Below are 26,310 nucleotides of genomic sequence, written 5' to 3'. Positions count from 1 at the left end.
TTAAGCAGAAAATAGGAGACATTTGTAAGTTGACACAAAATTGTCAGAAACAGCATATGTGAAAGTGTTACGAAAAAGTTTTAAAATGTATTTTCATTTGTATAAAATGTTAAGTATCAGTATGCCTGCCGCTTGTGTACTTTTCTTTTGCCTCTTTTCTTTCAATGGAGCCTCACAGCTAAATTGGGGCTCTCCAGTATTTGTGTGATCAGACGTAGAAGGCACAAATTAAACACCGTGTTTTCCTATCAGGATCTGAAAGCAATCTGAGCAGAGTGGGTGGGAAATAAGCTTTTATTTACCCCTCTCAAATATGGCCAATATTGTGGAAAGATAAAGACTTAGAAAATTGCAGGCAAAACAAGAGGAGTATTTGCTCCATATTTAATTTAAAATACTATCTATTGGTACCTGCACTCAACACATTTTGGAGTTGGGAAGGATTTTAAACCTCATCTCATGCAGGCCCTGTTTAGAGATATGACAAGCTCACGTTTTTAATAACTTAACTCAGGCCGAACCAAAGATCCCTAACCATTGTCAGCCAAGACCGTCCTAGTCTATATATTAAACCACATTGCCTGGATATACATTGAATCAAGTAAGTACTTTTTTAAAATGAAGAACCTTTTTTTCCTATAACCTAAGGGTTCCAGGAGGATTATTTTTTAGGGATTCTGTGAAGAAAATTGGCATCCTAATAAACACATTTAAAATTCGGCAATTGTGCCTTTAGGGCAAGTCCCTTCACTTTGCTAAATTTGGACATTAGAAAAATGGATGTTTAAAACAGCAGTGTTTGACCTTTCTGCTGTCACCTGGCTTGTATTCTTTACTGTTTGTTGGATGATAAAACATCTAGAGGAGGGAGTGACATTCAGCATGAAGAATCATGGCATTTCATTATTTTCTCTAATAATTAAGAATGTGGGGGGAAATAGAAAGATACATTGGCCTCAAAGTGTTTGCCAACAAACTGTATATTTTGGACCCCTGATCTATTGTTTAAGTCAGGGTGACATTCAAGTTCCTTAAGGCCTGTTGTGCTTTATGGAAAAGCCAGAGCCAAGTGGGACAAAGGCAGGCTGGTTTTTGTCTCTTTCTCTGAACAAATGTGAAAAGAACAGAAATAAATGTCAATTATTTTTGGTAGTTGTCTTTGTAGCTTATAGAAAGAAAAAAACCCATGAAATAAAAAAGTGTTTTCTTCAGCTAAATTGTACTACAAATATGAGGAAAACCTCCTATCCTAAAGAGCAAGATTGGTTGTTCTGTAAGGTCATTTTGATTCCTTTGTTTCATCCTCTGCTTAACCCCATTCTGTGCACTATTACATATCACTATCACAATTCCTCCCAATTGCTTGTCTTCCATTCTCTCTTTCATTCTTTCTTCCTCATATTAAAGAAAAACAAGCCACACTGTAGTTCTTCTGCTTACTAATTTTCTGATATTATGTAAGTTAATTTATTTGCCTTCCGTAGAATTTATGCCTGAAGACCCAAGGTGGTTCACCAATCTAAAGAAAGGTTTGAAGCCTTATTCTAGCTGGTAATTTTCTTCTTTATTGTCTGGCCCTGAACCAAAAAAGCTATGATGGGAGGGGTGTGGTCCCTTAGTAAACATCAGGTTGGCTCTGGCCCATGTGTAATTTCTTTGCAAGACCAGGATCTGCTCCTGTGTGACTAGGGTAGGTTATACCTCTCATAGTTTAGCTACAGAACTAGATCAGGCCCTTTGGAAAATGTAAGCGTTAGATGCTGGTCGAAGATTAGGCCTTTAATTTTATGCTAGTTGATGGTTCTTGTGTATCTCTTCTTATTAACAACAGGATAGAAAATTACAGCAGCTTGAGATCTATGACTTGCTATTGTGAGGACTAGAAAAGTGCCAAGAAAAATGCTGTTGGCCCACAAGGTCTAAATTACTACTGCCTGTTAGCCTGAAGGCCTTACATTATACAACTTAGGCCTGGAAGCAATGAATTCTCTTTTCTGATACTGGAAAGCATTTGTCCTGAGTCAAAAGCAACGCAATTTAAAATAATATTATTATTACAACATGATTTTAGTAGCTGACAGTTTGGCAAGTAACACTGATCTACCAAATCAAGTATCACTGATTAAAAGTCTTCTATAAAAATAAAAGATAGCTCTCTAAAGTCTTCATAAGAGCTATTGGTTTATGTACTTGATCCTTCACATGAATTCATTATGAGCTGGGGACTCAATGGGACTTCGCTAAGTGCTCTTTTGGCACACTGTTATTGGAAAGGACATTTTTCTGAGATCTAAAACAATAAAGTATTATGAAGAAAGAAGAAGCAAACATCTTCCAGCTTTTAGGTCAATACATTACTGTGATAATTCATGCCAAGATGGGTTAAGATGAGATCTAGATTCATATGTGCTTTTCTATGGCATTCTTTGGCTTTAAAGCTGCTGTTGAAATGTCTATATTAGATTTCTCTCTCTCTCTCTCTCTCTCTCTCTCTCTCTCTCTCTGTCTCTGTCTCTCCCTGTTTCTTTCTCTAACTGGTCTTATTTCTAAGAGAGCCACTGAAGGCTCTCGTAGAACATTTGCCAGGCCTGTTTCTGTTTGTTTGCTTTTGTTTTTATTGTTCTTGTTCATGTGATAAACAAAAACCTTTGCTCCCTGCAATATTCCAGGCATTGTGGTAGGTGTGGGTTTACAGGGGTGAAAGATACATCACCAACTTAAGTGCATTCGGTTTAATTGGATCCTTTGTTCCAATTTTCTTTGTCCTTTGGACAAATTATTAACCTTCTCTAAGTCTCCATTTTCTCCAATGGAAGATGGGATTGGACCATCTCGATGGTTAGTTAAAAAGTTTCCTTCACAGTGCTAAGATTCTTTGATTTAAAGGGCGTGAATGTGCTCCCCTTTCCTGCCATTTTAAACTTGGGGCTATTTTAATTCTGCTTGTTATAGTTTAAATTTGAAAGATATCTTATAATAGATGTTACTGGAAAGTTGTTTTATATCGAGGAAGGAAGAAGCCAAGTTTTGCAGAGAATGTTTTATCATTAAATAAATAATAAAATTATTTATTTATTTATCAATTAGAATTGCACATTTCTATGCAATAGTTACCTCTCCCATGGGGTGACATAATTCACATTGATTCAGGGCAAGGCTCTGTTATACCGCAAACAACAAATATCTCAGTTTTGTAGGAGTCGTTTTCCTCGCTTCTTTTCTCTTTCTCTGTCTCCCACCATCCAGTCCTGTTGACTCTGCTTTCCAAAAATACCCAAATCTATCCCGTTCTCTCCGCCGCCATCACCACCACTTCAATCCAAGCTTTCACATACATTGCTGCAATAGCCTCCTACCTAGTCTCCGTGTTTCTACTGGTGCTCCCCCCACTCTCCATCACCGCAGCTTGAGTGATCTTTTTACAATTTAAGTGTGATTGGACTACTTTTCTGTTAAAAACACTGCAGTCCATTCTCATTTTCATGAGAATGAAACTCAGCCTCATCAACCCTGCTGTACAGAAGCTGCATATGACTCGGCCCCCGGCTTTCCTTTCCACCTCATTGTGTATCATTACTGTCTCCTTTGCCCAGTCGGCTGTAGCCCTGTCCTGTCCAGCAAGGGAGCCACGAGCCTTCTGTGGCTATTCAGCCCTCGAAAGGTGGCCAGACCAAATTGAATGTAAAGCATACCCCTGATTTTAAAGACTTAGGCCGAAGAGAATGTACCGCATCTTGTTAATCATTTTTGTATTGAACACATGTTTATGATAATATTTTGGATATAATACATTGGGTTAAATAAGATCTTTTATGAAAATTATGTTCACCTATTTATTTTTCCTTTAGTCAATGAAAATACTAGGAAATTTGAAGTTACACATATGGCTCTTGTTGTATTTCTACTGGAAAGTGATACTTGAGTCACGTAGGTCTCTTTCCCGGGTGCCTATGCACCCTAGGTCTTTTCCATGAGCTGTCCCCTCAGCCTAGCTCGTCTGGCTCCTTGTCCTTCAGCTCTCCATTCAAATGAGGCCTCATAAAGACCTTCCACTGTTCAACCAGTTTAGAGTCACGTCACTTTATCATGCTTTCCTGTGTCACTGCATGGGACTTGTCACTATCTGATATTTTGTGTATTTCCTTGTTCCTTTATCATGTTAGCTCCCCGCTCCAGCCTCGGGGCTTTGCATACTAGGGCACTTAACAGCTGTGCTGGTTAGTATAGGGCTGCACACACGCTGACGTAGAAAAATTGGTAAATAGCACTGAAGGAATAGAAAAGATTTTTCTTCTGAAATCTTTTTAGTTCCAGTCAGTTGCTGGCAGGAAGGGATTTAAGGTAAGCTGTAACTCTGCCTGCAAGGTGGTGATTAGAGTTTGAAAGGAAAAGCACGAAGGAAAGAAAAAATGAATAGCAGTTGCCTCTTGTATTCTCTTCCTGATGGGCTTATATTTTTTCTAATTGGGATGGGGATGGGGCAGGGAGGGAGGAGAGGGAAGTTAAAGCCACAGTGAATTTCTTAGCTCCTAATGAAAACTTGGTACACTTCAATAAATTTATCTTAGTCCAATTGATCATCCCATGTATAAATAATATGTGTGTTTTTTTTCCTTCTGAGTTGTTTTGGTGAATCGATATTCCTATAACACCTGCCTCCTTCCCAGACCACTATGGATTTTAAATTTTATTTTTGATTTTTTTGCTGTGTATTTTGAAATAATTGCAAACTTTGAGAATTCATAAGAACTCCCAGATTTTCCAGATGCTAATATTTTGCCACCTTTGCTTATTGTCTATATAGATACATTGTTTTTTGTCATTCCTGAACCATTTGACAATTAGTTGCAGCTATTATGCACCTTTACACTTGAGCATTTATTTCCTAATAAATACTTTAGAACTTATTTCCTAAAGACAGACCATCTCTTATAACTACAGTATTTAGTGTTGATAAAATACTATTATTTAATGTCTAGTCCATATTCAAAATCGGCCAGTTTTCCCAATAACGTGAACAGGCATGTTATAAGAAAGGTAGCTGGAATATAACTTCTCCTCTTTTAGGGATGGCATCAGTTTGATCAGCATGCACTTTGAATTCCCTGATAGAAAATAGGATAAATAGTTGGTCATCATAAGCATTTTCTATTTTGAATCCTCCTCTCTCTTTAAACTCTGAATTAATTGCTTTAACTGAATACGTAGTATTTATGTAAGTTCGTAGGAAGAGGTAGGCTAGGGAATACAGGAAGGATTGAAGTGAATCAATTATCTTACTAAGGAACAGGACTATCTTCTGGAATTCATACTGAATTCATGCAAACACCTCTGGTTTTCTAAGTCTCTGGCAAAAGATGCCAAACGTGTGAAGATAACATGTATTGTTCCCTTATTTGTCACTTAACTTACTTGTCTCTGCTTCTTCCTAGCCCATGACCGAAGAGTTACTCAAACAACAAAAGCTGAATTCAGATGAGACCATTATAACTCAACAGTCTGTATCTGATTCCCACTTGGCAGAACTCCAGGAAAAAATCCAGCAAACAGAGGCCACCAACAAGGTATGACCCCCGCCATGCCCCTTGGAGATCACAGGCTGTCCTGAGGATGTGACTCATTCTAGAGGAGTCTGTTCACCTGTCTTTGTAGGATTTGGGAGACAGGCACTATGTATTCCTGATACTATTTGATTTAAATATTTGATTTTCAAGTGTAGTTCTTCCCTTTGTTTCTCATCAGGATCTGCACTGATCAGAATTTCTGGGGCCTTCTAGGTCTGTGATTAAAACTTGGATGCAGCCTTTAACTATATAAGGGGCCAAGATAGGAGGTGTGTGCTTTTGACTTTAGCTTAGCTACTCACACTTTCGTAGCCCATGGATGTTAAAATCTGCTCAGAAGACAATCCCCACAGTTCGGATGCTGAGCTTTTGGCCTGGTTAGTGTTGTCCTGTGCTCGACAGCAGAAGCTTCTTGGTCTTCGTGTGACTTGTGAGGAGAAGAGTCCAGTATGGCTGCCATCAGAAAGGATGTGTAGTGCATGAGAATTGAAGCAGTTGAATTGAAGAACTGAAGCATTTTATATTTCCTGCTCCTTTCTCTTCTTGCTGATTGACTCAGGACTTTAATGGTTACTATATGTGGGGGGAAATAACAAGGTAACATGCCTTAAGAAATCCTTTAAAACTAGATTTGAGGAAGGACTTATGGTTGCATTTGAGGTTAAAAGAAATCATTGACCTAACAAACTGTTGTTCTTTTCTAAATTCAGATTCTTCAAGAGAAACTGAATGAAATGAGCTGTGAACTGAAGTCTGCTCAGGAGTCATCTCAGAAGCAAGACTGCGCCATTCAAAGCCTCAAGGAAACTCTGAAAAGCAGAGAAAGTGAGGTAAATGTGTGGCAGTCAAGGACCTGTGGGGAAATGATTTGTCCCCTCCAGGTAGACAGGTGTTCTATGCTTTGTAGAAATGGATATTGTCAGACTTAACAAACAGTAGACTTAACAAGCCTAGAGAAGCTGTATCTTAACCTAACGTGGTATTTTGGAAATAGTCCTATTACTGAAATCCGTGCAGACGAGATACTGGAACTTCCATTTAGTTCACTAACATGTTTGGTACTCCGTCTCGTTTTCAGACCGAGGAGTTGTACCAGGTGATCGAAGGTCAAAACGACACCATGGCAAAGCTTCGAGAAATGCTGCACCAAAGCCAGCTGGGACAACTTCATGTATGTGAGGTCACCTCGGCGAGACTCCAGTTGACGAGGCCACTCGCCGTCAATCTTCTCAGCTGCTCAGTACTTGCCCTCCTTATGATTATGGTTTTCCCCTCTTTTTAGGGCTCAGAGGGAACGTCCCCAGCTCAGCAACAGGTAGCTCTGCTTGACCTTCAGAGCGCTTTATTCTGCAGCCAGCTTGAAATACAGAAGCTCCAGAGGGTGGTACGGCAAAAAGAACGCCAGCTGGCTGATACCAAACGATGTGTGCATTTTGTAGAGGCTGCAGCCCAGAACGGAGAACAGCAGAAAGAGGCTTCCTGGAAGCATAACCAGGTAAATCATTAATCATTTTGTGGCCCTCAGTGCTGACTTTGCCCTGATAATAACTTTTTATCAGGAGAGTGTGTGTGTTGCACCCTTGAGTCATTTGCTTCATACCATATGCTGAATACTGGGCTGTGTTCTGGAAATGGCAAGAGTCAAGATATTAGGTTCTTTCCTCTTAAGTTACTTGTAATTTAATGAGAGACAGTCACATAAACAGAATTTCAGTGTGATAAATACTCTAGGGGAGGTATGTATGGGGCCCTATATGAATATATAGGAGGCGCTGAGGAAGGGAGTCAGGGAAAGCGTCATGCAGGAGGCCATATCTGAAGTTATTCTTGAACGATGGGTAAACTCAGCGAGACAGAAAAGGGGCAAGAACAACCAAGGTGGAAGAAATGGCACATACAATTAGCCATATGTATATATAAAATCATGTAATTCTTAATAGTTTTATTAAGATTTAAAAGAATGGCAGAAATATCCTATCCTTGAGCTTATTACAAAGTAAAGGATCCATAGTGGGACAGAATCTTACTAAGTAGTTATAAAGATCTATCATTTTTAAACCAAAAATTAGTACGGAACTATACTATCAAATTTACATACCTTCCCCATCCACAGTTTCCTCAGTTTCCCACACCCTATTTGATTCATGTATAATATTACTCTGGTGATTTTAAGAATGGCACTTTCTGCTACTTTATATTTCATTTTGCATGCCCTGAAAGTTTGAAGTGACCCATACCTAATGACCATATGAAAATTTGGGGTTGTTTAAAAACGGGAATCTGTTTAATTCAGGAATTGCGAAAAGCCTTGCAGCAGCTACAAGGAGAATTGCAGAGTAAGAGCCAACAGCTTCGTACCCTGGAGGCTGAAAAATACAATGAGATTCGAACCCAGGAGCAACACATTCAGCGCTTAAGCCACAGTCTGAGTCACAAAGAGCAGCTGCTTCAGGTGAGTCTATGGAATGATTTCAAGCAGCGCTGGCCTCAGAGCCCTGACTGTTCTTTCCTGTGACCTCAAGATACCAGTCTACCTATGCTAAGTACCAGCTACCTGTGCAACAGTGAGGGGTGGGAATCAGGAGGGTTCAAGAGAAATAGAAAGTACAGTCCGTGAGTGAAGATACTGACCACCAAGTGTAGGAAACAGTACGTACAGACCCGTAAGACTTGAGCAATAGACTCAGGAAGTCGTTATCATGCATCTCTGGGAGTGGGATAGTATATGCTAGGTGCTGGGGAGACAGAGATGATATGGCCACTGCTTTCAGTCTGGTCGGTGAAGATATTGCTATAGAAATTTCCACAGTTGTTTAGATGATCAAATGAAAGTTTTAGAGCAGGGGTGTTCAAACTTTTCAACGGTTTTCACCAAGGGCCATATGCGGTAAAATGCACAAACAGCCGGGCCACTCACTTGAGGTGAAGTACGTATTGCCTCACCTGGTTTATTTAAGTAAACTAAATATATTTTTGGAATTTGCTGTGGGCCAATAAACAATGGATCACTGGCTGCAGTTGGCCCGCGGGGCACAGTTTGGACACCCCTGTTTTAGAAAAAACTAGAACACGAAAGAGGAGAGTGATCAGTTCTACCTGCTTCTTCAGTCCCAGGAAATCCGTTATATCTCACTGAGCACGCAGTTTTTTCATAGCATGCATATATTGTGCATACGTTCTTTGCTCTGCTGGAAATACCCCCCACACAAACACCTCTTCACTTGAGAAATTCCTAGTCCTTTTAAGACTCAGCAAATGTCACCTCTTTCTGAGGTTTTTAGTGACACCTGTAGGCAGAGTTAGATAGTGCAGCATGTGTTCCCCTAGTAGCTAGTTGCTCGCGCGCTCACACTCACACACACACAATGTTTATATACATGCATACATAGTCAATGCAGAATAGTTAAAAATTTATGTTTGTCATGTCTGCTAAACTGTGTGCCCCCTTGAAAGTGATCATAATTTGTTTTTTTATCCTGAATACCTAACAAATTGCTTGGCAAGGTGGGGGAGTTCAGTTAATGTTGGATAAATGAATAAAGGAAAAATTTTTTGGTCTCATTAGGAATTTCGGGAGCTCCTGCAGTATCGAGATAACTCGGACAAAACCCTTGAAGCGAATGAAATGTTGCTTGAGAAACTGCGGCAGCGAATACAAGACAGAGACCTTGCTCTAGAGGTACGTCCCCTAATTTTGCCGACGATGCTGTGGATTGTTCTACCCACATAGCTACTATAGAAATGTGTGCCTACTTAATTTGCCGCTTTTTGCAGTTGATTCTCCATTCCTTTATATTTGGAATCGTGCTGGAAAAGGGCGATCAGAGTAGTGAATCTTACGGCACTTTAGCGTGCTTGCTTTTCTTGCAGCGGGCTATAGATGAGAAGTTCTCCACTCTAGAAGAAAAAGAAAAAGAGCTGCGGCAGCTTCATCTTGCTGTGAGAGAACGAGACCATGACTTGGAGAGGCTGCGCGATATCCTCTCCTCCAATGAAGCTACCATGCAGGTAAGAGCAAAGCTGTCATGACTTGGCGTCCCTCTGCCACTTGGAGGAATTCCAAGCTATAAGCGTCAGCCCCTTCCATCGTTTTCTGAAAACCAGGGTATTTGCTTTGTAAGAAACAAAAAATACAAAAATGAACAAAAAGAGCAGTTATTAGTTTCATCATTACAGATTAGGAAGTGGGAAGTTTTAGCACTTTTATGAACTTTGTAGGGAGAGGCAGTGAATACGTAGTTCTAATTAATTTCTAGACCTTGTCAATGTCTTTATACTTTTACATAAGCATTGATAGGGTGCAACTCTTATATTGTAGTTTTCTTGTTAGTGTTATATACACCTCCATGTATATTTATTTTAGAGTTTATATATTTAACCATCTGCCACTTCTTAAAGAAGTCCTTCACTTCCTCTAGAGCATAGCCTGCTTCCTCCAAAATGCTTCATTTATCATGCACCTTATGTTTGTCTCTCTGTAAACTAGATGAGAATGTCTAAAAGCAAAAAGCAGACTAGTGTGGCACTGTTAGACTAAATACTAAGTTTCCTCTTTTTGCAAAAAAGTTGATAGACAGTTTAGGAGATAACTTAAAGGTGGATCGGCTCTCTTTTGTACCCTGAGGCGTGTGCAGGTGGCCCCTTGACTTACGGTGCTTTCTTTGTAACTGTAGAGTATGGAGAGTCTCCTAAGGGCCAAAGGCCTGGAAGTGGAACAGTTATCTGCTACCTGTCAGAACCTCCAGTGGTTGAAAGAAGAAATGGAAACCAAATTTAGCCATTGGCAGAAGGAACGAGAAAGTATCATTCAGCAGTTACAGACATCGCTGCATGACAGGAACAAAGAAGTGGAGGCAAGATTTTAGTTAACTTGAAAAGCAATTAGTTTCGTGATTACGTAATGTCGCTCTTGGATTTGGACTCTTGAAGCCCGCGAGGCCAGTGGCCCAAGTCTGATTCCGCTCTGTGCCCAGACAAGTGGCTAGACATTGGCTTTCACTGGGACGTTAGTCCCTACACGTGTAAACTCAAGGAGACAGTTAGCGTTCTCAAAGAAGTTATGTGAGAACTGATGAGGTCCAAAAAACATCCCCCGGCGATATAATATCTAACCTTTATGAGCTATGGTGCTTATGCTGTGTTGGCACCATTTTCAGAGCTTAATGGACATTAACTCGTTGAATGCTCACAAGCCTGTGAGGTACATACTTTTATCCTTCTTTTACAGATAAGAAGACAGACTTCTGAGGTAAAATCACTTGTCCAAAGTAACATAGATAATAAGTGGCAGAGCCACTGTGTAACCCAGGCTGTGTGGCCCCCCAGTTGTTCTTTTATTTAATTAAATGTATTGGGGTGACAATGGTTAGTAAAGTTACATAGGTTTCAGGTGTACAATTTTGTAATATATCATCTATATATCACATCGTGTGCTCACCACCCAGAGTCAGTTCTCCTTCCATCACCATATATTTGACTGGCTCCTAGTTTTAATCACCACGTTTCGCCTCCCAGGATAGAAACGGGAACTGCATCACCTGTTAATAAATATAGTGTTTGTTATTCTTTTTCAGTTTATCATTTTGTGTTCCACCTATAAAGTTACACTGGGGAGAAAATAAATGACCTGACTATCCATTTATCCTCATTTAATATTAATTATTATGTACCCTGAGCAAATAGAAAAAGGACTTATTTCAGAAAACAGTATGAAAGTTGCCATCATCAGAATTTTTTGTATGTTAGTGTTCATTCCCTGAGCATGTATTTACAGCCCTGTGTGTGCCAGGCCTGTGCCAGATAAATCCAGGAAACAAAACTAAATAAAATGGGATCCTTGCTCGTCAGAATGTCACAGCCCCTTCTTCTATGATAGATTCTTATAAGCCCTTCGATCCGTAGTAGAAGGGATTCTTTCCTCCAGCACTTACGCTGTTTTTTCTGTCTTAGGATCTCAGTGCAACAATGCTCTGCAAACTCGGACCTGGGCAGAGTGAGGTAGCCGAGGAGCTGTGCCAGCGTTTGCAGCGAAAGGAAAGGATGCTGCAGGACCTTCTCAGTGATCGAAACAAACAAGCAGTGGAGCATGAGATGGAGATTCAGAGCCTGCTTCAGTCTATGGGTGCCAGGGAGCAGGAGAGCCAGGTAGGAACTAATCCACAGGCCAGAAGACTGTCACTTTAGTGCGTTTGTAGTCTGCGCGTAGGAAGCACTGAACCTCACAATGTGTGTATGCGTTGTATTTACGTCTTTTTACAGTCCATTCCGCTAGGCTTTCTCCCTTCGATCTATTAAATAGACTATAGCTTTCCATCAGTCATCAGAGTATGAAATATAGAACACTTTTCATTTGACAGGGTGCCTAAACCATACATGGCCCCACCCGTTAACTTCATTATGGACATTTTCTTTTCCTTACCATTCTGATAACATAGTCTCTAACTCTGTACCATGGCCCTAATATGCCCTAATATTTCTTCCGCATCCTAGGTGGACATACAGCTAGCTGCACAGGGAGGCAGAAGGGGAAGAGATTCTGGAAGGCTCAGAGGCCTCTAATAAGAAAATTGGTGAAACCTCTATGGCTAGAAATAGAGCATAAGGATGGGGAAAACTATCTGCTTTAGGAAATGACTTCTTTGTAAGCATGTTGAGTCACAAAAGGCCCAAGTTTAAATCTTAGCTTTGGCATTTCATACTTATATGACTATTCCCCACCTCCACGTTTTAAAAAAAAAAAAAAAATCGGTGTTTCAGCTTTTCATCTATAACTAGGGCCCATACCACTTACTCTGCATGGAGTTGTAAGTATTAGTACTAATTTAAGTACCCAGTACAGTGCATTGTATCTAGTGAGTACTCAGTAAACATTATTGATCATTCCCAAATCTCTCTTGTTCCATGTTTCCACAACTAACTTCATAAATAATGTCATAATTCTAAGCAGCAGTTATATAGCACATGTATCCCAGACTAAAGAAAGACAGTGGTTATCCCAGTTCAAACCGGATTCATAGCACCTTAGAACCAATTTCAGATTATTTTATCTTTGATTTGTTACATTCAGTTTTTTCAGTATTCTGCCTATGAGAGACTTTCTTTCCACTCATCGAGAGGATGAGTGGAAACTGAGAACTGAGAACAAGGCAACTATTTTTTAGGGTCCCACTGGCTTCATAAACGGTTAGCTTTTAACAAATAACATCAGAACATACATTTTTTAATTTTATTAGAGTATCTTTCTAATGTGATGTGTGATTTCCTTACTAGGCTGCTGCAGAGAAGATGGTACAAGCCCTAATGGAAAGAAATTCAGAATTACAGGCCCTGCGCAGATATCTAGGAGGGAAAGACTCCCAAGCACTCATCTCTAACCAACCAGCTGAAGTTACGTCCATCAGCCCCCATCTTGGAGAGCAGACTGATCAAGTAAGAGCTATAGACTTGTGTATATATTCACGCCAGCTGCATTTTCTTTTTAAGGCGTAAGTTTGATCACTTTAATACGGACTTGTGTGAGAACATTCCAAGTCCTCGTCTTTGTGATCATGGTTCCTGCATCTTCCTAAATCCCCCAACTCTTCCAATTTTTAGGGTTCCGTGCAAATCCCCTCCAGAGATGATAGCAGTTCCTTGACTGCCAAAGGGGGTACCAGCATACCCAGGTCCTCGTTAGGTGAGTATCACATTCCATTTCATGAAGGAACCTCTGTCTTTCCTCCCTGTAATTCTCTGATAATAGGTTTGGCCAAGACTCTTCCCTTCCTACCTTCATGGGAAAAATAAATGTGGGTCATCCTGAAAGGATGAGGACATATTTGTTGTCGCAAGGCCTGCCCTTACCTCATGTTGAATTGAGGGTATTGCCCTGAGCATGGAATCTGACCCAGAGAAAATGCATCCTGATTCTCCCTTTCAGATAGCTTTGCGGGGATTCCGAATTGCAGGCGGTAGTGTTTCCAGACGGGCACCGTGGGGCCGTGGGCCTGACACCTTCTCCTGGTATCTTTGAAGAAGGCTGAGGATACTCTCTATAACCTGACATCACCTACATTCCAGTGTCGGGAGGGGCAGGCAGTGTACATGGAGTGATTGGCCCAGCCTGGTTCCATCCAAGAGATGGGTGTAGGCCTTGAACTCCCGAAAAAAGGAGCAAAATTCAGATGGATGCCTGGGATTAGAGTCTCTGCCTTTCACAAAGCAAAATGTTGGGATCTAGGGTAGCTTCAAGGAAGACATTTCCCACTGAGTTCCAGAAGTTGGACTCGACATGACTGAAGTGCTGGTCAGAGTCCTATGATAAGAAAGGTTGTGGACTTAGAGAGTTAACTTACGATATTTTAATAATATTAAGAATGCAGAAACTCAGTCCCTTTGTTATATTATAAGGTATTATAGAATTCCATAGATAAGCCATACAAGCAGTCATTTTTTTAGTAGTAAAACTTTATGCTAGTTGAAGAGTAAAAAAATGCTGGATTTGTTTAATTTTCTCCTTATTCACTGTTTTTTAAAAAAGTAGTTTTCCCCAATTTTTTATTTTGCAAATTTCAAACCTATAGAAGGTGGCAAAAATAGTACATTAAATACTCCTATACATTTTTATTAAGATTCATTAGTTGTTAACATTTTGCCTCCTTTGCATTATTTCTTTACATGTACACACACACAGATAATAGTGTTGTTGTGTTTTTTTCTGTACCATTTAAAATTTATTTGTAGACATCATGACACTTCATCTCTAAATATTTCATTATGTGTTTCTGAGAACAAGGGCATTCTCCTACATAACTACAGTATGATTATCACATAGGAAATTTAACCTTTGTGTGGATATACTATGGTTTATTCAGTTCTTTTTTTATAGAGGTGTAGGTTGCTTGCAGTGTTTTGCTTTTACAAATAATGCTGCAAAGAACAACCTGTGCATATGTGTTATTTTTTATTGTTGGAATGTGTCTTCAGAGTCAATTTCTCAGAAATGAGGCAACAGAGATCACATTATGTTCGTAATGATTAAAACTAGCACTGGTTTTCATTTTTAGGAGACTTGGACACAGTGGCAGAGCTGGAAAAAGAGCTGAGTAATGCCAAAGAGGAACTTGAACTCATGGCTAAAAAAGAAAGAGAAAGTCGGGTGAGTTTTCTAGTCAAGCCTAATATCTAAATTCCTATTTTTCCTTTCAAAATAGTTTATATTTAAAAGAGTACAGTTCTCCAAGTATAATGTCTGGGTCCAAATTCAAGGTATGTTTTTTTTTTTTTTCTTTCTGGAGAAAAATATAAATCATGTTACCTACATATTATCTCTCTGACACATGCTCTTGTTTTTATAAACAGGGACTGTTAAAACTTTTAAGTGCTGAAATAGCAGCTTTCTCTGCCCATTGCTAACGGGAATAACTGATTGTAAAGTACCTGTAAATAAACAAAGTGCTATATAACTGCTGCTTAGAATTATGACATTATTTATGAAGTTAGTTGTGGAAACATGGAACAAGAGAGATTTGAGAATGATCAATAATGTTTACTGAGTACTCGCTAGATACAATGCACTGTACTGGGTACTTAAATTAGTACTAATACTTACAACTCCATGCAGAGTAAGTGGTATGGGCCCTAGTTATAAATGAAGAAGCTGAAACACTGCCTTTTTTTAAGACATGGAGATGGGGAATAGTCATATAACTAAGATATGCCAAAGCTAAGATTTAAACTCGGGTCTTTTGTGACTCAACATGCTTTCCAACAAGTCATTTCCCAGAGCAGATAGTTTTCCCCATCCTTATGCTCTATTTCTAGCAATAGAGTTTTCACCAATTTTCTTAGAAGAGGCCTCCGAGCCTTCCAGAATCTCTTCCCCTTCTGCCTCCCTGTGCAGTTAGTTGTATGTCCACCTATGAAGCGGAAGAAATATTAGGGCATATTAGGGCCGTGGTACAGAGTTACCGACTGTGTTAGAAGACCACTCAGCGTCGTGCGTTCCTAGTTTTTAAAGTTTAGCTGACTAGTCAGTGTAGTTCCTCAGTTTCATTCCACCTCTCTACCAGAGTTAGATCCATAATATAAAACCTGTGTTCAGATGTGTGATGAAATCATCTTATCATACCTTTTAATTTCTCTTTTCATACCATGTACGTCCTCACTAACACACTCATGTCACATGACTAACGCTTTGAGGATATGAAATTGTGTGGCATTTAAAAAATACCAGTTTTAAAACTCTCTTAGTTTTCCCACATACACCCCCACTGCCTCTTTTTTTTCCTTCTGGTTCTACCCTAGCCGTTATCTGATTATTCATGTCAGATATTTTAGTTTCCACATGCTGTTCCTATTTTTCTCATATGTACTCAATTGAGAGTAATGTTTTTTTTGGTTGGCCCTGTGCTCAGGATTATAAAATCCTAATGGCACTAACTGGACTCATGTTTTGAATGAATTATATTTAGCTACATAGCTTACCTTCCTGTGTCCTTAATCAGTGACCAACGTCTCAGTTCAGAGTCATTACATTCCCTCTGGTCTTTGGTATTTACCTGAAGCCATGTAGTTTCCCAAACTTGTAAACATTCTTCCTACTGTCTGGAGATAACAGTAGCAGCAGCAGCAGTAATTGTAGCAGTCGCAGTAGTAGCTGTCATTCATTGACTGCTGCTGTCGGCCAGGCACTTTAAATACATTTTCTCTGTTCTCACATAGCCCAGAAAAGCAGATATTGTTCCTATTTTACACTTGAGGAAACTGAAGCTCAGTTTAAATGCCTTGTTGGGGAGATTTTGTCATGATTTAAAACCCATCTGTGTCTAACCGTAGAGCTTCATCATGCTCCAATAACGTGTCTTCCTCACGTTTTCATTTTTCTTCAGTTGAGCAAATATCTAGGTAGAGAATAACAGGGATCTCTCAGAGGGCCTAGTAAATAGCACTGCTTTCTCCATACCCAAGATCTGAACTAACTGAGAAATAAACCAAAGAAATGGCAAAGAGTTGGATACTTTAGGGAAGATATTTCAGGCAGAGGGGAGAGGAGGTACAAAAGCCCTGAGTCAAGAGAAAGTCTGATATTCCTAAAACAGAAAAAGCCCAGTGTGCCTGGAGAATCATGAATCAGGAGTAAAATGTAGGTGTTGAAGTTGAAGATGGAGGCAGGAGCCAGGTCACTAGGTTTGTTAAAAGGATTAAATAGATCCAAAGCATTTATTATAGTGTGTGGGACATAGTGAGCGCCCAGGAAGTGTTAACAGCTGTGGTTAGTATCGTGCTTATTAGTGAACTTCGATATAATAGAATACTTGTCCTTTTCTGGCAAGGAGAAATAGAAGCTACAACCCTGAAAGTTTAGGGCAGACAGTGCTAATCGCATTTGGTAGGACTTCTTCCCAGGTGCTGGTGTGTTCTTCCATCAGGAGGCACGTAATGTTTGGTGATGTCCTGTGATGTTAGCAGCCTCTACCCATTAATTCACCAAGGAGTGCAAAATGCAGATGTCTCTCATTTTTCATCTGTTAGCTGAAATACTCATGTAAAGAAAAACTCATCTCTTCTTGCATCTGCCAGGGGTGACCAACGCCTTAAGGCTCCTAAAAAATTGATAAACAAACGGGCTGTGTTATCGTATTTCATGACCTGGAGGACATCACTAGCCACGCACCAGCACTGCTTCCCACAAGCCATCCTTTGGTGCCGTACGGGGTGGTTTATTGTTCCGATCTCGTGCATCACTGTCCACGTTCTAGGTTTGACTTGCTTTATGGCTGCCAGTGATGAGATGGCAAGGAAAACGTTTGCCTCGGGGTTAAAAGTGAATGTGCGAGGTATTGTTTCCTCTGCCCACTGACTTCAGGGTGTCTTCCCTCCGCAGATGGAGCTTTCTGCTCTCCAGTCCACGGTGACCATGCAGGAGGAGGAGCTGCAGGTGCAGGCCGCCGACATAGAGTCCCTGACCAGGAGCGTGCAGATTAAAGAAGACCTCATAAAGGTCTTGGAGAACTTTTTAAAGACCGTTGGACATAATCACCGCTCCGAGTACCCGTAGGGCGTCTACAAACAGTGTTCAGATGCCCCTAAGTCCCTGGCCAGTGCCCCCTCCTTTGATACACTGTTGGTTTGAGTCTTTGGATGTTATCATGTTGTCTTTGACTTGTATCAAAGAGTTGCGAAGATTTCATAAAGACCATGTCATTACCAGCGTCCCCACTTGAAAGTAGAGATTTTTAGGAACACTTTGCTCCTTTGCTGAATGGTATTTTTATTACTATTTTTACCACTATTCTTGTTTTCTGTCTTCCAGGACCTGCAAATGCAACTGCTTGATCCTGAAGACATACCAGCTGTGGAACGCCTGACCCAGGAAGTCTTACTTCTTCGGGAGAAAGTTGCTTCAGTAGAATCACAGGGTCAAGAAGCTTCGGGAAACCGAAGACAACAGGTACCTTAATAGACTACAAGCCTGATTTCTACTGTGAAATAAACAATGTGGATCTCAGTTCCCTGGAAGGGGTCAGTTGATGGGATTTCAGAGAGAATCTGTGCTCTGAAGTTTCCTGCCTTGGCCAGTGGCAGCCCCAGAGTTCTTACATTTGTGATTCTGAAAGGAGAAGCCGTTCTTTTTGGGCACACACTGTCAGTTATCCCCCACTCTCATCCAGAAGTCACCTCTCTCTCAACTGAATCCTTCTTGTACACCTGCATTAACCGTGTCCAAACCTCTCCCAGTTTAAAAAAAGAAAAAAAGAAGAAGAAGAAGAAGAAAGAAAAGGAAAAACACCTCTGCCTCTGTCCCAAATTCTCATGTGGCTACTACCCCATGTCTAAGCTTTTTTCCGTGCCAAACTTTTCACTAAGACCTGCTTGCCTATGCTCCCTGCCTCCACTACCTTCACTCCCACTGACTACTACCATCTCCCTCTGGCCTGGCTATTAACTCTACCAATTCGCATAACCAGATCTCTGCTGACTTGCTGCTTATCCGCTTCATCCCTCCTCCTCTTTATGGCACTTACAGCCCACCGTGACACAGTGACAGATGTGCCTGATGAATGTCTTTCCCCTGACTGGATAGTAAGCTTCTCCCCAGACCAGAGCCTGGTACATAGAAGGGGTTCAATAAATACTTAGTGAATGAATGAAGAATGTTAGTAAGTCCTGTTATGTTTCCCTCTTGCCCTTCCTTTCTCTTCCACGCCTTTGTCTTAGCCTCTTTCCTGTGCTGGCTTCTTTCTCCTCTTTCTTCTACTTGCTTCCATGTCTAAATTCTGCCTTACAGAGTTTTTTTTATAAGATTATACATGGGACATTGATTTGAAAACTAAAAGACTATGGAAAGCTTAAGTAAGGAATAAGAGTGAGTTTTCTTTAGTCATAGTACATGCTAATACATTCTTTTGGTCTCTTTCTCAGGAGTAACTGACCTCCTGTCTTACGTCTCCATCTGCATATTGCTTTTATGTTTTCCTCAGTTGCTGTTGATGCTGGAAGGACTGGTGGATGAACGGAGTCGGCTCAATGAGGCCTTACAAGCAGAGAGGCAGCTCTATAGCAGTCTGGTGAAGTTCCACGCCCATCCAGAGAGGTAAGAGAGTGACTACTGTTTTTCCTTTATTCCTCATTAAGTGAAGATGTTTACGATATTGAAGAGGAGAGCAAAAGAAAGCAGGGACAATTATTGGGACTCTCCAGTTTGTCATTTGTCGTGTGGATTGCTCTGAGCCCCAATGTCTGAATCTTAAGTTAGGAATAGTGCCGATTATTGCAAAAATCCAATGAGAAGACCTGAGAGGTGTCTAAAATAATGCCTTGCATTTCACAAGTACTCAGTGTGTGTTCCTTTCCTTTCTCTGCTCAATGTCCTGTTGAATAGCATTAGAGAAAATATATTGTGATGGCTCACGTGACCCCAAAATCACTGATAGCCATCATGATGAATCTATATTCTTGCACCTCTTGATTTTGGGTCATGTGTATTATATTGCTCTGATTCATTTTATGTTTCCCTCCCTTTTTTGTTTTTTCCATTTTGCTTTCCCTCTTCGCCCCTTTTTCTCTTTCCTAATTTTTATTCTTTTGCTATTCAGTTTCTTCTGGTTTATTATTGGGTTAAAATTTTTTTATTCTTTCTACTTCAAGAAAATGAAGGCAGGGGAAAGGCACTATAGGATCATTTGATTGTGTTACTTTTTAAAGACTCTTTGGGTCTTTCGTCTTTGCAGACAGATTCCTTTTCAGAGCACCTGTCAAGTTTGGTTAACAAATGAGAGAATAAATATCTTCAATACCAGTCCTACTTGGTTCAGTATTGTTTCAGTTTGCCAATAGTTTTCCTGGTTTTGGGTTTTTCAGAAACTAACGCTCTTAGTCAAATAATGAAATTTCTCTCATTTGGGCCATAGGGGTGTGATAAATCTGAGGAACTATAATTTTATGTGAGATTGGCCCAGACTCTCGGCTAAAGGGACAAGCTTTACAGAAAGGAGCAGGCCTTGCTACTCTCCCAGCAGTGAATACAAGCACCGTGATATGACTGCATTCATTTATTGTGTCCTGGAGAATAATTACGTTAGAAAGTCTCATGGCTCAGAATGACACTGATGGCTCTGCAAGCATATGTGGACTCATTATAGTTGATGCCTAATCCATTTTCCTTCCGTGTGGCCTGTTTAATCAGCTCTGAGAGAGACCGAACTCTGCAGGTGGAACTGGAAGGGGCCCAGGTGTTACGCGGTCGGCTGGAAGAAGTTCTCGGAAGAAGCCTGGAGCGCTTAAGCAGGCTGGAGACCCTGGCCGCCATTGGAGGTGGGGAACTGGAAAGTGTGCGAGTTCGTCACAAGCATGCCTTCTGAGCACTGATGGTCAGACTGCAGCCCAGGATGGAAAACCTTGTTTGCACTAACCAGAGAGAGCCTTGGCTGACTTTGGCAGAATTAAACGGTGACTTACTAACGATAAACCTGGTACAACTAGCGTCAACTGCAAAGTGACACACACTTTAGTCTACCTGTATTTCACGGTACATACCTATCTCTAAGTTGAATGGTAGAGGTTACAAACTATATTTGCACATTTTAAATCATTCCATTTTAGTTTTTCCACCCGTTTTCATTCGTTTCCCTAGCTCTTCCTTCTGATTCCCCCATTCCTTCTGTGGGCCAATAAAGTTTATTCCTCCCCCACTTTCACAATCCACTTCATCATGTCGTAAATGCATGTGTGTGTATTATTTTTGCCATTCAGTCAACTCCTGCTCTTTGAGGGAGAACAATTTTTTAATCAAATGAAAGTTTCAAGATGAGAGAGAGAAAGAGAAAGTGTAGAAAAATAACTCTGCAAAAGTGGTATAAACCTTATCAGAAGGCAATCAAAACCAAGTCTTCCAGCAGTAGACTGCATGTATTGGGAAGGTCAAGTTAAAGACTGGAGGCAAGGATCTTAAAGCATTTATAGTAAACCGTCACCTGTAACATTATTTCAGAGTTGATTATTGGATGACAGTGAAATTAGATTTGGTGCAGACTAAATTCCATTAAAAATTTTTTCTTTAAATGCAGGATATGTTATTTAGTCAGAACATGACTTTAAGAAAGCTGCCAGGTCATCCAGAGTCAGAATCTTCTAGGTAAAGAGATAATTTCAAATGAATGTCCCCCTTTAAATTTCATACTTCACCAAATAAGTTATTATAACCAGAGGAGTGTACCGCTTGTATGTTTTCATTTGGTCGTGGCACTAGATGGAGTCCTATATATTTCACTTCTGAGTGCTTATACATTTCTCCATATTAAAGTAAATAATAGGCTTCAGGTTTGGAAGTGTTGGAATAGTTGGAAAGAAATGTCGCAGATCTGTGTTCATAGGTTTTGGTCATTGTCTCAATGCTTTCTTAGGGCAACATGACAGGTGTAAGGAGAGGGACCCCGGAGATTGTATTTCTGAGTCTTCAAGGTCAAGAGTATAAAAAAGAACTAAGATCACTTTGGAGCTTTGTGGATTCAGCTCCATGAGGTTTCTTATTTTGTTGGATATAAGGTTCTTAGATTAGAAGCTGAGATTTCAGTTTTTAAACCTGGAATTTGATGTATAGGAATTGAGGCTTTCTAGTACCATAAATGTGACGGGATTCCATTGCTAACAGTGGAGCACAGTGACATTTCTGTCTATCCTCCATTTTTTTTACATGACACTTTTGTTTCTTTCATGTTCATGTGTTGACATGGCTTGCCTTACATTCTAAATGCTATCCAAGTTTCTGTAACCTTAGCCATGCCTGTAACAACATCAGTCGAACTAAAGTGGACAGGGAAGAAAATATTCTGGAGAAACACACTAGAATTTTCTGATTAAGTATTTTGCAAAAGATTGATAGCCATCAGCCTTTCTCTTAATGGAAATGCTTTCCAGTTTTAATGGCTTGGTGGTGGGGAGAAGAGTTATTAAAGAAAGGAGATAGGAAGTATAAGCAAAACCATCCACTTTTCTTAGTCTTCTAATCTCAAGAGACCCTCTCTTGCACAGAGCTTTTTGTAACTTTCTAGAAGGAAGGAAGGGGGTAATCAAGTTATATGTCAACCAACCAAAGACTAGTCTGTCATGTCATTTCAAGGCATTTATGAATCGTCTTCCCTTAATTTTACTAATAGACCAAGGAAGCTTTCTAAGTCTCCTGAGATTCCCCCTGGGTGATTCTTGGGTCTAATGGTTCACAGCGATCACAGAAATTTATGTTCATTATAACTCCTGCTTCTATCAACCGTGAACGATAGTAGGAATTTCCCTTGGTATCTTGAACTGTTGCTAAGTGTTAGAAATATTAAGGTAGTTGGATGAATAATGAGAAACACAACTTCTTATCGAAAAAGATTAGGGAAAAAAATGTGAGTTAATTCTGATCCTGATTTCGATCCTGAAAAGACAGACTAACTTGCGCTGTATTTACTTGTCTTTGGAAAACATTTCAGAAAATTTAGTGATTTAGCGGCCAAGGATAAGTTAAGAGTTTGGTCTTGATACTGTGGATATGACTAAACTCCGGTTCTAACGTTCTGGCCTTGATAGCTGAATGAGGCTAGCCAACTGTGCTACTGGGAGAGAGCTTGATGGCCTCACAGTTTTCTGTGATAATTTGACATCTTATTAGAACACAATTCTGATGAATTTTGTTCAGATGCTGTAATTGACCACATTTATATAATCATATTTAGCATGATATAATAGAATTCCATTCTCTCTTCAGGAGCCCAGACCCTTTCTTTTATGGCATCATTCTACCTCTGTCAGGCATTTTTCAACATTACCATAATTTTAGCTAAAGCATCATGTGCTTTACTTGTAGGATCTTATACCTGAAAAAAAATCTGGAAAGAAAATGAATGAAATTCTCACCATGCTAAATTGGAAGCATAGAAGTTAAGTTGAGAAAAATCCCTATTGATAGACCCACATTTCCTTTTTGCGTAATAGCAAATGTGCAAAGTAATGGTTGTAAGAAGTCAGGATAGGTTAAGTCTATAGCTTTAGAATTATAGAGTTGGACAAAACCTCCAAGAGGATTTATTTATTGAGTAAAATGGAAGTCCTTTTGATAGCTACCTCCCCTAAAATGTTCACTGTTGCAGTTTTTTTTTTCTTTACTATTTATTTTTAATGTTGAATAGTATTTCATTCTATGGATATAGCACATCTACTTTTTTTTTTTTTTTTTTAGTTTCAGTTGTACAAAACAATGTAATAGTTAGACATTTACACACCCTCAGAAAGTGATAACCCCCTCCCCCAATCTACTACCCCTCTGACATTGTGTATAGCTGTTACAATTCTATTGACTCTATTCCCTATGTTATGCTCCACATCTCATGACTATACATATATATTAAATTATAGTTGACATTAATATTATTCAGCTTCAGGTGTACAGTGCAGTGGTCAGGCATCTACACCGTCCCTGAAGTGGTCTCCCTAATAAGACAAGAGCCCAGCTGACACCCTACAACATCTTTATAATTATTGATTGCATTCCCCAAACTTATTCCCCCAAAATTATTGATTTCACATCCCATGGCAATATAGTGGCTACCAATTTGTGCTTTCTAATCCTCTCACCTTCACCCTCATCCCCACCCCGCTCTATTGAAGTTTTAAACTATATTATTGAAGTCTGATGATTGTTAGTGCCTAGTATAAATCAACATTTTTCTGGTGTCTTCTTTTTAGCTACTTAGCCAAGTTATAACATTTTTGGAAAGGCATGATTGGGCTCTTCTAATACTGTCAAACTTTTGGTTCGATAGGGTGTACTGTTATCCTTACCCCATCCTTCCCTTCTCCCACCCACTTCTAGTTCAGTTGTAGACAGCAGCAATATTTTGGGTACCTCTACTTCCTTACTCATATTTTTAAAATATTTGTCAATGCCATTTATTATAGTAAGAGATCTATTAAATAGCAAGAAAATCTTGACCTGTATGGGATATTAGATCCTAGCCTCAAGTTGTTTACTTAGGAGGTTCTTTAGTATATTCTACTTGCACAGTTTATATGTAGATGGTCTCTGTGGCAGATGAGTATACAAGACCTATCACATTTATACTTATTTATGCTTCTAATTCAGTATCTGGTCCTGAGAAATTTCACTTATAGCTTCAAAATAGTTCAAGAAAATTGATTTTAGTTCTCTCTGTTTCAGTCTTCCAATTGGACCTGGAGTCCTCTGAAAGGAGGAGCAGCTCAGATTACCCTAAAAGTTGTCCCTTTCTTTGAGGAATAAAGGTTGACCTACCTAAAGTCATTTCCCTTTGGACCGTAAGCTTTAGAAGGAACAGTATACTTTAATACCTTTGCTTTCCTTGAGCTAGTACTAAGAACCGCCGGTTCCTGTTGTTAGGATAAAGTCAGTGTTTTCTGATTTCGTGGTTTTTATATGAAAAAGTCACAGAATCTTCACATTTGACGTCCCTGAAAAACTCAAGTTCCCTCTTCAGCTAGGCCTTAGTAGTAATTACACAGGTCTGCAGCCAGCGTCCTACAGGAAAATGTGATAAACTTCCTATAAAGTTAGAAAGAAATACTAATAATCTACACACGGTCCATTTTCCATCTAGCCTTGTAGAAGTTGTACTTAAGGCAGAATAAATGAAATTAGCTTTTTTTTTCAGATACTAACATCCTGTGCAGTATAAGCCTGTATTTTCTCTCATTTCTCTTTGGGTTAAAACTCAAAGGGCTTTTCTTCTCCCTTTGGTAGTATAGAAATATTTGAACTGTAGAAAGAATAGCTAGGAGTAGGCAGCTTCTCTAAGGCAACCCAATTATAAAAAACAGAAGGAATGAGTAAATTGGACAATAAATCAGAGTGATCTCTGTGGGGTAATAGTGTCTGAGTCTTAATACATTTTGGAATTTGATTGAAGCTACCCTCTCACTAGACATTTGGAGCAATAACTTTGTTAAACCGTTTTCTTATGATCACCAGACAAGCATGTTGCTAGTAAGTAGTCTGAGTATTGACAGAAGGTAAGTTCTCAACTTCTTTCTATATAATCACATGGGCCAGGGTGAGTTTCCCAAGTAAACAACTAGGGTTATAACTAGCTTCCAACAAAGGACAGGAAGTGGAAGGGAAGCAAAACCATAGAGCTGGCCAATACTAATTTTACCAGATTGCAAATAAGAATAATTAAATTTATAAAGTGATCTACTAATTCTTTTTGCATTACTTTCCCTTTTTGTTGTTTAAAGTCAATTTCCAGAAATAATCTTTATCATACTGTTTTTCTCTTGCTAAGGCTGGATGGAAGGATGAAATAGAAAGTTCAGCAACATCAGAAAACATTAGATCTAAAATAATCTGGAGCGTAGGGGTGTTAAGTACATAAACCAAATCAGCTTCCTTGTTCCCTTTAAGGAACTCATAATTGTCTAGCAAATGCATGTAGCTTTGCTCTTAGTATATAACATGAGTATTTAGTGCTGCTTTTCGCAGGTATCAAAATTATTGCTCAAAAAGACCAACCCCAATCTGTAAGCTTTGGAGGCATGTGTATATACAAGTACGTTTTACAAATCATGAATTTCTATTTCCGTGAACTAGTATCAGTTTGATAGTAAAAGCAGCTTAACTTTTGTCACTTAAATTTTTGATCCTAGGACTGTAAAAAAAACACAAAACTAAAGTGATTCATAATTTAAACAAAAGAGGAAATGACGATGTTAAATGATCGAATAACTTGGCATTAGATTATTTTCAGGGCTATTTCCCCATCAAAATAATTGTATGTTTTCCTCTGGAAGGTCCTTTTTCTTCGTGGCACTGTGCTGTGTTAAACTGTGTTAACATTTGTGCTGAAATGGACAGTGTACTTTTTGACATATATAAGTGTTAGAATTTCAGCTACTTTAGTTGAGACAAAAAATTGTTTCTGATCCAATAAAAGTATCAAAGGCCATAAGTAACTATTTGGTTTTATTCTTAAAAGATTTTTGAGAAAAGAAGTAGAGAAAGCTCGTATCTTTTTTTCCTTGTAGGAGAATCAGTCTATTGATCATTGTACTAAAATTCCCAGAGTAAGGCTCTGGAAAGAGTGAATGCCTTTGTATTTATTTAAGTAAAAGAAGGAAGAGGAAGAAACCAATTTTTCTGCTCTCCAGGGAGTGAGACTAAAGAAACAGCACTATACTTTCCACAGAAACGCGAAATGGAGTCCTTTACCTTAAAAACCCTTTCTTGCTCTCCTTGCTGAAGGAGAGAAAGAAGTCA

General features: G+C 39.5%; 1 protein-coding gene across 49 annotated transcripts in view; it reads left to right on the top strand.

Annotated features, from left to right (window-relative positions):
- The window catches only part of PDE4DIP (phosphodiesterase 4D interacting protein), a 176,127-nt gene that overhangs the window by 103,694 nt on the left and 46,123 nt on the right, over positions 1-26,310 (top strand). For all 49 annotated transcript variants that reach the window (XR_013995405.1, XM_081080511.1, XM_081080510.1 and 46 more), the window contains 16 exons: positions 5,433-5,564; positions 6,275-6,394; positions 6,643-6,735; positions 6,847-7,059; positions 7,858-8,016; positions 9,130-9,243; positions 9,435-9,572; positions 10,238-10,417; positions 11,514-11,708; positions 12,834-12,992; positions 13,158-13,239; positions 14,609-14,700; positions 17,428-17,544; positions 17,857-17,994; positions 19,025-19,137; positions 20,230-20,357. Coding sequence is in view for 48 of the 49 variants with exons in the window: in XM_081080511.1 (XP_080936637.1) it covers positions 5,433-5,564; positions 6,275-6,394; positions 6,643-6,735; positions 6,847-7,059; positions 7,858-8,016; positions 9,130-9,243; positions 9,435-9,572; positions 10,238-10,417; positions 11,514-11,708; positions 12,834-12,992; positions 13,158-13,239; positions 14,609-14,700; positions 17,428-17,544; positions 17,857-17,994; positions 19,025-19,137; positions 20,230-20,357 (2,173 nt within the window). In the remaining variant the exon portion in view is untranslated. The remainder of the gene's footprint in view (positions 1-5,432; positions 5,565-6,274; positions 6,395-6,642; positions 6,736-6,846; positions 7,060-7,857; positions 8,017-9,129; positions 9,244-9,434; positions 9,573-10,237; positions 10,418-11,513; positions 11,709-12,833; positions 12,993-13,157; positions 13,240-14,608; positions 14,701-17,427; positions 17,545-17,856; positions 17,995-19,024; positions 19,138-20,229; positions 20,358-26,310) is intronic.

The sequence above is a fragment of the Rhinolophus hipposideros genome, assembly GCF_964194185.1.
Source record: "Rhinolophus hipposideros genome assembly, chromosome: 19".
Classification (NCBI taxonomy): Eukaryota; Metazoa; Chordata; class Mammalia; order Chiroptera; family Rhinolophidae; genus Rhinolophus; species Rhinolophus hipposideros.
The sequence above is the reverse complement of the archived record's forward strand: the minus strand, read 5'-3'. Positions and strand labels throughout refer to the sequence as shown.